Consider the following 12,275-nt stretch of genomic DNA (forward strand, 5'->3'; position numbering starts at 1 on the left):
CCATTAGTTATTGAACGTTGCTATGAAGGATCTTTTTGAAATCTTGCTTTTATTTTCCTTTTTCCCTCTTAGTTTATTTATCCTTTCTATCCATTTCTTATCTTTGATCTGATATCGACACCTATGCTCATTAGCAGTACCTTCACAGACACAGCAATTGACTTCATAATCCTGCAGTTTGATTGGCTGTGGGCTGTAAATTCTTTGTATGAATGGCAGCACTCTGAGCTGGCAAAGTGAGATGGGAGGATAAACAAGTGAAGATTCCTTGGCACAGGATGATAGGACCATGAGATATAGAAGCAGAATTAGCCATTTGGCCCATCGAGTCTGCTCTGCTATCATGGCTGATCCATTCTCCCTCTCAGCCCCATTCTTCTGCCTTTTCAAAGGTTTCAAAGGTACATTTGATGTCAGAGAAATGTATACAATATACGTCCTGAAATTCTTTTTCTTTGTAACCATCTACAAAAACAGAGGAATGCCCCAAAGGATGAATGACCGTTAAATGCTAGAACCCCAAAGCCCCCCCAAGCTCCCCCTCCCACGTAGAAGCAGCAGCAAAGCAATGAACCCTCCTCCCCCACTCAAGCATGCAGCAAAGCATCAATAAAGACACAGACTTGCAGTACCCCAAAGACTACTCATTCACCCGATATTCGACATACCACAACCTCTCTGTCCCTAATAAGCGAAAAATAGGTGTCCCTGTTTCACAGCGAGAGGGGAGGCATAACAAACAACTTGCTGATTTACGATGTTAAAAGTCTGTTGCGTTGCTTTTTCCGAGCTCTATGCCCAAAGAGCTCGGGTCTCTGGGCACACAGCCAGCAGCCAGCTCGCTGCTTTCAATTTTCCGTGTACTCTCACAGGACACCAGTTTCCTGCGGAGGCACCGACCTTGAGTTCACCCGCCTCCAGAGACACAAAATCCCAGAACCCTGAAGGCATGCTAGTCTTCTAGGCCACATCCTTGGTATATTGAATAGCAGCTAGTCATGAGACACCAAGAGCAGGTCGCATTCCTGGAAAAGAACAAAGTCAGCATATAACTCCAGGTCTGGGTCTTCAGAAGAATCCTGCAAGGGAAAAACAGATATACAGGTTTCCCCCGCCACCCGAAGGTAGAGCGTTCCTATGAAATGGTTTGTAAGCTAGAACATCGTAAAGCGAAGAAGCATTTACTATTTATTTATATGGGAAAAATTTGTGAGCGTTCGCAGACCCAAAAATAACCTACCAAATCATGCCAAATAACACATAAAACCTAAATTAACAGTAACATATAGTAAAAGCAGGAATGATATGATAAATACACAGCCTATATAAAGTAGAAATACTTTTCCACAATCATTACCGCACTGTTCTCTGTAACAAAAATCTCACGCAAGCACTCTTGGCAAAAACACTCTCCAGTAACCTTTAAGCTATGAAGCTGCCAAATCATACCAAATAACGCATAAAAATACACAGCCTATATAAAGTAGAAATAATGTATGTACAGTTTAGTATCACTTATCGGAATTGGGAAGACAGCACCGAGCACACTGATGATGGTGTGTTAGGCTGAGTCGTCGGAGGCTGGGGTGGTGCAGTGGTCCCCACTCTCCAGGCCGCCGACCGATCCCAATCCGCGAAGTCTCTACTTCCTGAGGAGACTGAGTCCTTTAACATCTGCCAGACGATGCTGAGGATGTTCTACAAATCTGTGGTGGCCAGTGCTATCATGTTTGCTGTTGTGTGCTGGGGCAGCCAGCTGATGATAGCAGACATCAACAGAATCAACAAACTCATTCGTAAGGCCAGTGATGCTGTGGGGATGGAACTGGACTCTCTCACGGTGGTGTCTGAAAAGAGGATGCTGTCTAAGTTGCATGCCATCTTGGTCAATGTTTCCCATCCACTACATAATGTACTGGGTGGGCACAGGAGTACATTCAGCCAGAGACTCATTCCTCCAAGATGCAGCACAGAGCGTCATAGGAAGTCATTCCTGCCTGTGGCCATCAAACTTTACAACTCCTCCCTTGGAGGGTCAGACACCCTGTGCCGATAGGCTGGTCCTGGACTTATTTCATAATTTACTGGCATAATTTACATACTACTATTTAACTATTTATGGTTCTATTACTATTTATTATTTATGGTGCAACTGTAACGAAAACCAATTTCCCCCTGGGATCAATAAAGTATGACTATGACTTTGACTATGAATGCAGCGGTAGCTGGGACGCGCCCAGCACATCTTTAAGAAAAAGGCCGAAATAAACAAGCTAATTAATTAGGTGCCGCCTGGCATGTAAATGTCGGCCCAGGTGAGAGACGATGCAATCAGCAATCGGCAATCACCTCTGATCAAGGCCGACATTTACGTGCCAGGCGGCAAATAGAATCTATTCTCTTCATATGGCAAATCAACACTCAGTGACTACTTCATGTGGCTGCAACTCTATGCATAAAAGCATGCAGACATGGTCAAGAGGTTCAGTTGTTGTTCAGATCAAAGATTAGTTATTTATGGATGTATTTATTTGTTTATTATTTTCTTTCTTTATTTCATTTTTTAAAAAAATTTCATTAAAATTTTCCTGCATGTTAAAAGGACCTCTGATTTGAATCTGTGGTGCCAAAATGGAGGGGGGGGGGTAGAGTTGAGTGAATTAAAGGGGGGGGGGTAAGATTGAGAATAAGAAAAGGTAACTGGGGTGTGGACAAGCTGGTCCAAAACAAGATGGGATTCGGCCCCGAGGGTTAAACCAATCAATTTTGTTTTGCATTTGTATAGTTCATAGTCACATTGGTTGTCCGTCTTGTTATGTGCAGATTTTACATAGAACATAGAATAGTACAGCACAGTACAGGCCCCTTGGCCCACAATGTTGTGCTGGCCCTTAAACCCTGCCTCCCATATAACCCTCCACCTTAAATTCCTCCATATACCTGTCTAGTAGTCTCTTAAACTTCACTAGTGTATCTGCCTCCACCACTGACTCAGGCGGTGCATTCCACGCACCAACCACTCTCTGAGTAAAAAAACCTTCCTCTAATATCCCCCTTGAACTTCCCACCCCTTACCTCAAAGCCATGTCCTCTTGTATTGAGCAGTGATGCCCTGGGGAAGGGGCGCTGGCTGTCCATTCTATCCATTCCTCTTAATATCTTCTATACCTCTATCATGTCTCCTCTCATCCTCCTCCTCTCCAAAGAGTAAAGCCCTAGCTCCCTTAATCTCTGATCATAATGCATACTCTCTAAACCAGGCAGCATCCTGGCAAATCTCCTCTGTACCCTTTCCAATGCTTTCACATCCTTCCGATAGTGAGGTGACCAGAACTGGACACAGTACTCCAAGTGTGGCCTAACCAGAGTTTTATAGAGCTGCATCATTACCTTGCGACTCTTAAACTATATCCTTCGACATATGAAAGCTACACTCCATAAGCTTTCTTAACTACCGTATCTACCTGTGAAGCAACTTTCAGGGATCTGTGGACATGTACCCGCAGATCTCTCTGCTCCTCCACACTACCAAGTATCCTGCCATTTACTTTGTACTCTGCCTTGGAGTTTGTCCTTCCAAATTGTACCACTTCACACTTCTCTGGGTAGAACTCCATCTGCCACTTCTCATCCCACTTCTGCATCCTATCAATGTCTCTCTGCAATCTTTGACAATCCTCTGCACTATCCACAACACCACCAACCTATATGTCATCTGCAAACCTGCCAACCCACCCTTCTACCCCAACATCCAGGTCGTTAATAAAAATCACGAAAAGTGGAGGTCCCAGAACCGATCCTTGTGGGACATCACTGGTCACAACACTCCAATCTGAATGTACTCCCTCCACCACGACCCTCAGCTTCTGCAGGCAAGCCAATTCTGAATCCACCTGGCCAAACTTCCCTGGATCCCGTGCCTTCTGACTTTCTGAATAAGCCTACCGTGTGGAATCTTGTCAAATGCCTTACTAAAATCCATGTAGATCACATCCACTGCACTACCCTCATCTATATGCCTGGTCACCACCTCAAAGAACTCTATCAGGCTTGTTAGACACGATCTGCTCTTCACAAAGCCATGCTGACTGTTCTGATTTAGGTTCTCAATGCCCATAGATCCTATCTCTAAGAATCTTTTCCAACAGCTTTCTCACCACCGACTTAAGGCTCACTGGTCTATAATTACCCGGACTATCCCTACTACCTTTTGTGAACAAGGGGAAAACGTTCGCCTCCCTCCAATCCTCCGGTACCATTCCCGTGGACAACAAGGACATAAAGATCCGAGCCAGAGGCTCAGCAATCTCTTCCCTCACCTCGTGGAGCAGCCTGGGGAATATTCCGTCAGGCCCCGGGGCCTTATCCATCCTAATGTATTTTAACAACTCCACCTCCTCTTCCTTAATATCAACGTGCTCCAGAACATCAACCTCACTCATATTGTCCTCACCGTCATCAAGTTCCCTCTCATTGGTGAATACTGAAGAGAATAGACTCTATTGTGTTTCTTTTGTATTTACTGTGAGTGCCCACAGTAAATGAATTTCAGAGTTGAGTATCTTAAAATACTGTTCTGTGCAAAAGTCTTAAGCACATACATATAGCTAGGGTGCCTCAGACCTTTGCCCAGTACTGTTCTTGTCAACATGGAGCGGAGAGCGAGTTTGTAAATCTGGTGGGAGTGAAGGATGTTGGGAATGGCAAGGGGAGCGCTGTGAGAGGGGTGTGGGACAGGTGGCAGAGAAGGACTGCCAGGGTGGAGGGTGGTGTGGGTGAAAAAACACCCAACCCTGAGACACAAAACAAGGTCATTTCGTTCCAAACAATTGGTTTACTGACCATAACAGAATGTCTCTCCGGTGCATCCCGCTCCCTTCCTCTTTTCCCAACCATGGTTCCCCTCTCCCTACCCCCTTCCCACTCTCAGTTCACAATAGAGACCCAGATCAGAATCAGGATTATCATCACTCACATGTGTCATGAAACTAGTCTTGTTTTTTTTCGCAGCAGCAGTTTAGAGAGTGGTGTGAGTATGGGATAAGCTGCCAGCAGAAGAGGTGGTTGTAGGTTTGATTACAGCAATTAAGAGAAGTTTGGATAAGTACATCAATGGGAGGACTTTGGAGGGCTACGATCCAAGATGTTAAGAGACAGCATAACAGTTCAGCATGCACTGGATGGGCCGAAAGCTCTGTTTCTCCCCTGTAGTGCTCTATGACTACGTGACTCTACTTTTGCTTAAACTGAGAGTTCATTCATAATTTTGAATGAAAAGAAAGGAATTCCTATGAATGCAAGCCAAACTGAGTTGAATAGAGTCATTAGTCGCAGAATGAGAGATATGTCATTGCTCTTTGTAGTTTAATTTCCCAGCAAGACAACAGACGAATCAGTAGCAAGAGGAAAAGAAAAGGTTCAGTTTCAGTGTAGGTCACCAGATTTTTGGCAAAAGAATATAATCCACATTTTGTTTAGACAATATGAGTCATTGCTCTTGGCAAAATCGCACTCTCTCTGAAGAGCTTCTCGTGTGGAGTACAGCGTAACATTTTGCAAAGCCAGAGGTTGAGTTGAATTCCAAATTCATATTGCACACGATGTTAGTTGCATACCTTACTGGTTTTTAAAACTCTCGAAGTGCTGCAGGATGGGACAAGGTCATAGGTTTCCTATTAGGTCAGCTTCTTTTCTGATATTGTTCTCAGAATGCTTTAGGATTTGTGCTTCAGTAACAGTGCCTTGCCTTACGCTTGTAAGTGGCACAAGTGCTGCGTCTCCTATACCTCCTCTCTCACCAACAGTCAGGACCCAAAACAATCCTTTCAGGTGAGGCAATACTTCACCTGAGAGTCAAATGGGGATACCTACAGTTTCCAGTGCTGCCAGTGCAGCCTCCCCCACATTGATGAGACCCAATGTAGATTGGGGGTCCCGCTTCATCGAGCACTTTCTCTCCAGCTGCCACTGGGTTTTCCCGGTGGCCAACCATTCTAATTCTACTTCCCATTCCCTTGCCGACTGTTGGTCCACGGCCTCCTTACTTCAACCCCGTCCTCCTTACTTCAACCCCGTCCCGCACCCAACCAGCTTCATCCTCACCTGGTTTCACATATCACCTGCCTCCTTGTATTCTTGTCCCTTCTCCCCCACCTTATTCGTGCTTCTGTCCCTTTCCTTTTCAGTCCTGATGAAGGGTCTCAGCCCAAAATGTCAACTGTTTATTCCCCTCCATAGATGCTGCCTGACCTGCTGAATTTCCCCAGTATTTTGTGTGTTTGTTGCTTTGGATTTCCAGTATCTGCAGAATCTCTTGTGTTTATGTGGTGGAAGAGTCTAAGACCAGAGGACACAGCCTCAGAATAGAGGGGTGTCCTGTTAGAATGTTGAGAGTGGTGAATCTGTGAATTTTGTTGCCACAAGCAGCTGTGGAGGCCAAGTCATGGGGTATATTTAAGGCAGAGGTTGATAAATTCTTGATTGGTCAGGGCATGAAGGGAGACGGGGAGAAGGCAGGAGATTGGGGCTAAGAGGAAAAATGGATCAGCATGATGAAATGGTGGAGCAGACTCGATGGGCCAAGTGACCTAATTCTACTCCTATGTCTTATGGTCCTACATCAAGTCTTTTACAATTACAAAAGTTAAAAGATGGTCACAGTTTTTGACAAACTCGGTAATGAGACTTGGCATTTTGATGTGCAACTACCATTCTCAATTACTGGAATTAAATAAACTGAAAAAAACTGGCATCCTCCAAATGTTGCCATTTATTCCAGTTTCCATGCTTTCCTGTAAGGTAGGCATTCCCAGCCTGGGGTACACAAACCCTTTGTGTAATGGTATTGGTCCATGGCATAAAAAAGATTGAATACTGCAGCCATCATTCTGTCATGTCTTCTGAAAGATAATTGAAGCAATGTTTAAGTGTAGGGGTTAGATTGATCTTAGAGTAGGTTAAAAGGTTGGCAGATGATTGTGGGCCAAAGGGCCTGTACTGTAATGTTACATGTTCTGCGTTCATTTTATAAAGATGTAATTGACACTTTCTAAGACTGAAGAGCTTCAAATACTGTTCATGCTTTTAAGACAAGTAGTTTTTCGTTTGTATTGTTTGGTATCTCTGTATCATAATGTTAATAGTGTTGAATATACAGTATTTACAGTAAAGAACAAAAGCCTTTTAGAATGTTTGATGCCAATCAACTTTATCAAGTTTTACTTCTTCTGTGATCCCGGGAATGTATTAATATATGAGGAGCGTTTGATGGCTCTGGGCCTGTCCTCGCTGGAGTTTAGAAGAATGGGGTAAGGGAGGGTTCTCATCGCAACCTATCTAATACCACAAGTCTTACATTGGGTGGATATAGGGAGGATGTTTCCTATAGTGGCGGAGTCTAGGACCAGAGGGAACGGCCTTAGGATAGAAGGATGTCCCTTCAGAACAGAGAAGCGGAGGAATTTCTTTAGGCAGAGGGTGGTGAACCTGTGAAATTCATTGCCACAGGCAGCTGTGGAAACGAAGTCAGTGAGTATATTTAACGTGGGGATTGATGGGTTTTTGATTAGTAATGGTGTCAAAGGTTACGGGGAGACGTAATGTACGATGAGATGGACACTTGACCTTACCATCTACCTTGTTATGACATTGCTACCTTATTGTCTACCTGCCCTGCACTTTCTCTGTAGCCATTACACTTTATTCTGCATTCTGTTATTGTTTTACCTTGTTCTGCCTCAATGCATTGTGCATTAATTCGATGCATATGAACAGAATACAAGACAAACTTTTTACTGCACCTCAGTACAGGTGACAATAAAGATTTAAAGATTAGCGTTATTTTTCACATATATCAGACATTGAAACATACAGTGAAATGCACCATTTGGTAAAATCAAACCAGCGAGGAAAGTGCTGGGCAGCCAGCAAGTGTCGCCAAGCATCCAGCACCAACAGAGCTTGCCCACAACTCACGAACCTTAACTGTATGTCCTTGGAATATGGGAGGAAAGTGAGGCACTTTGAGGAAACCCCTGCAGTCATGGGGAGAATGTACGGATAATGGCAGGAATTGATCCCTGATCTTACAACTTATACTGTAAAGCATTGTGCTAACCTTTATGTTACCCTGTGGCCCAATTCCAATTCTAATTGCAATTCCCAATTCGTGCCCAGTACTGGCTGTAGATGTTGCAATAGGAAGTCTCTTGCTGATTCTGACCACAGGAAGAATTCCCCCACATTATTGTTAGGGAGGCGTGCCAAGACCTGTAGAGATAACAGTGGATGTCTGAATGATAGAGTTAATTAGGCAATATTGCCTCCCGTTCTCCGCGCCTTGTGTTTTTTTTTTGTAGCGCTGAGCTTTGCTGAAGATAACCTGGCAAGATGGCGCTGGCGATGTTTTGCAGGCAGTTCATAAAACCACCAGATACTCTACTGGATAAATGTCTTCTGAAATATGATCGCTGCAATCCGCAGCCTGTAATTTCCTTTTGGAAATGTACTTTTGAATTGTCTAAACAAACTAGCGATTTTACTAACACCTGGAGAATTTGGCGAGCTTGACTCTCGGGAATATAAGTACAGCCATCACTGGGGCGGCTGTCATTGGAATGGGTTTCACGCTAGATTATAATGTCAAGGCCCAAGAGCAGAAAACGATCCAGTGTTGAGCACCATTACCCCGGACTGTTTAAAGCATCGAGCCAGATTGAAGCGATGGAGCCCAAGAGTGGTAAATGAACCGGCCTGCAGTTGAGCCATCTCCCCCTCCCCTCGCTGCTAGCACGGGGTGGAAGGCGTAAGAGTCTTGGGTCCCATGCTAGGAGCAGCTGTTGCCCTGCAGCCATCGGGTTTCTGGTCTGGCTTCACTCGCCTCAGCGCTGTTAACTGCGAGGTTGTGAACTTATTTTCAGGGACTCTGCTACTCATCTTCCCTGTATTATTTGCTTTCATTTTTTTTCAAACTATTTGCATGTTATGTCCTCTTTTCCGCATTGGTTGTGTGTCTTTGTTGTGTGTAGTTTTTATTTTAAAGAATTCTATTCTGTTTCTTTGTTTTGTGGCGACCTGTAAGAAGATGAATCTCAAGGCTGAATATGATAATAAATTTGAACTTTGAAGAAGCTACTGGTGAATAATTCACAGTTTGAGGCACCGCCAGCAAGGACATGCTGTCTAGACAGAGACCTTCACATAGAGGTGCCATGATTAATACTTATTTGTCACAGGGAGAAGGCAACAATAATTTACTCTTGTAAAGCAGAAAGGTAGTGCTGCGCTCCATTCAGAGTCAGATGTTTGTTCTACTGTTGGAACAAATAGGTTTGATGTTTGATGCCTGTTTGCACATGACAATATGTCCAATGACATGAAACAGAGGAAACTGAAGGAATTCTGATGAAGGATCTCAGCCCTTTCCCCATGGTCCACTCTCCTCTCCTATCTGATTCCTTCATCTTCAGCCCTTTACCTCTTCCCCCCCCCACCCCACCCACCTTCAACCTCACCTGGTCTCACCTATCACCTGCTAGCTTGTACTCCTTCCCCTCCCCCCACCTTCTTATTCTGGCTTCTTCCCCCTTCCTTTAACGTCCTGATAAAACTTCTCAGTCCAAAACGTCGACTGTTTATTCCTCTCCATAGATGCGGCCCGATCTACTGAGTTCCTCCAGCATTTTGTACATGTTGTTGAAGGAAGGGAAAAAGGTCAAAGCTCTAGCTTTGACAACTATCACCCCCAGGTTCTCTCCGTAGGTATACTGATAGTTTAGCAAAATATCTCTCAGAAAATCATTATTATTTGAAATAGATGAGTATGAAGAAGTGGTCATTTGTTAAACGCGCAACATTAGAAAATGTCAAATGAAATGGTACAGTGAAAGGTCAAACATACCTGGTTGTTTAACATGATATTCCACTTTGACTATGATATTTATGCCATATTTTCTTCCTTCTCTGCAGCAGCAGGAACAGGACCCAACCAACCTGTATATCTCAAATCTTCCCGTATCCATGGATGAACAGGAACTTGAGAACATGCTAAAACCTTTCGGCCACGTAATTTCCACAAGGATATTAAGGGATGCGAATGGAATAAGCCGAGGCGTGGGATTTGCCAGGTGAGAGATGTGAACTTTTCCTTCTATGAAGCTGCCAGTAATAAATCAAATGCAGTGTGATTCTGACTGAATCCAGCTGATGGGCGGAAAGTTGGAAAGTTAGAAAGCTGAAATCTTTAAAATTTGCAAACTGCAAACACTTGGCATAAGACCATAAGAGATAGGAGCAGAATTAGGCCATTCATCAAGTTTGCTCCACCATTCAATCATGGCTGTTTTATTAGCCTTCTTAACCCCATTCTCCTTCTTTCTCTCTGTAACCCTTGACACCCTAACTAATCAAGAACCTATCAACCTCTGCTCTAAATATACCCAGTGATTTGGCCTCCTGAGCCACCTGCACTAATGAATTCCACAGATTCACCAACCTCTAGCAAGACAAATACCTCCTCAAATCTGTGTTTAAAGGATGTCCTTCTTTTCTGAGGCTGTGCCCTCTGATCCCAGACGCCCCCCCCCCCCAAACTACAGGAAAAGTCCTCAGCACATCCACTCTATCTAGGCCTCTCAATATTCGATAGGTTTCAAGTCAAGTCAAGTTCATTGTTATTTAACTATATACCTGTATACCGTCAAACGAGACAACGTTTTTATGGACCAATTGTAAAGCACAGTAGTACACATGACACACAATGACTTAGGAAAGTAAGAATTAAATCTACAAATGAATTACTTCATAAATAAACAAAGTGAAGTGCATAAATTAACTATGGTAGGGCACAGTACAAATTACCGGGTGACACTTCGAATGAGATCGTTCCTCATTCCTTTAAACTCCAGTGAGTACAGACCCAGAGCCATCAAGTGCACCTCATGTGTTAACTCTTTCATTCCTGGGATCAATCTTATGAACCTCCACGGACCCTCTCCAATGCTAGTAAATCCTTTTCAGATGTGGCCCAAAATTGCTGACAATACTCTTAAGTACAGTCTGACCGATGGCTTATAAAGCCTCACCATGACACCCTTGCTCTTGTATATAAAAACATGCTCCCTGTCTTAGTCTGACATCTATGGGTTACTTGTGCACTCTAATGTCCTTGCCTGTTGTCATGAACTCCCAATTTAAATATTTCAGTCACACAAACTGATGAAGGTTTGAGCTTAGATCAACACCAAATCCCTCCTCCTATCAGGGTATTATTGCAGGTGAAAGTGAGGAAGGCTGTGGTCCGAATTATGTCAAAAGTCAACACCCGCATTGTGGTGTTTATAATGTATCTGCACTGTGTACAGGACTCCCTTGTGTTCTTAAGTGAAATTTGAAGCCTGCCTGGGTGAAGTTCAAAGTAAATCTATTATCAATGTACTTACATATCACTATGTACCACTGTGAGATCCATTTTCTTTGCAGCCACAGCAAATCTGAACCCATTTAGGCCTTAACACTTTTTTTTCATTCCCTATCTAATCAATACGTACTGGTCAGCATGTTAATTGGTCATTGTAAATTGTCCTGTGATTCGGCTAAGGTTAAATAGGTGATGCGGTTTGTTGGGCCGGGAGAGCCTTTTCTGCTCTGTATCTCTAAATAATTTAATTAATTAACTGTCTGAATTTTGGAAAAAGCAGTAGATGGCATCAAAAGTTTAACAGTTGGAGGGTGGATTTTGAATTTCTAAAAAACTCCCTGTCATGGTTGAAACCTTGAATTGGGTCAATTGTGTTATTTGATTTAGATCTACAGTATTTTAATTCTCACAGTATAGGAGATTGAAATTCAATTCATCCCAAATCCCTGTTATTAATTTAGATTTAAAACAATAAAAATGACAGTGGTATAACTACATAAGATCCTGTAGTTGTTAGAAATATTGAGCAACACACCAAAAATGCTGGAGAAACTCAGCAGGTCAGGCAGATTCCAAAGAGAGGAGTGAACAGGCAATATTTCGGACCGAGGCCTTTCAACAGGAGCGGTGATGGGTCTCGGTCCAAAATGTTGACTGTTTATTTTCCTCCATAGATGCTGCCTGACTTATCGTGGTATAACTATGTCAGTGTTTCTCTTGCATCTCAGAGAAGAATAGTCTTCTCGACGAAGTTCTACCGTGAATGGCAGCATAGTGGCCTAGTGGCTAGTGTAGAGCTTATCAGTGCCAGTGAGTGGGATTGGCTTTCTGCTGCTGTCTGTAAGGAGGTTGTATGTTT

General features: G+C 43.4%; 1 protein-coding gene across 7 annotated transcripts in view; it reads left to right on the forward strand.

The window, feature by feature from the left end:
• The window catches only part of LOC140212421 (RNA-binding motif, single-stranded-interacting protein 3), a 1,294,896-nt gene that overhangs the window by 1,059,423 nt on the left and 223,198 nt on the right, over nt 1-12,275 (forward strand). For all 7 annotated transcript variants that reach the window (XM_072283183.1, XM_072283184.1, XM_072283188.1 and 4 more), the window contains one exon: nt 9,967-10,124. In XM_072283183.1, coding sequence (XP_072139284.1) covers nt 9,967-10,124 — 158 coding nt within the window. The remainder of the gene's footprint in view (nt 1-9,966; nt 10,125-12,275) is intronic.

This window comes from Mobula birostris, chromosome 19, assembly GCF_030028105.1.
Source record: "Mobula birostris isolate sMobBir1 chromosome 19, sMobBir1.hap1, whole genome shotgun sequence".
NCBI classification, from domain to species: Eukaryota; Metazoa; Chordata; class Chondrichthyes; order Myliobatiformes; family Myliobatidae; genus Mobula; species Mobula birostris.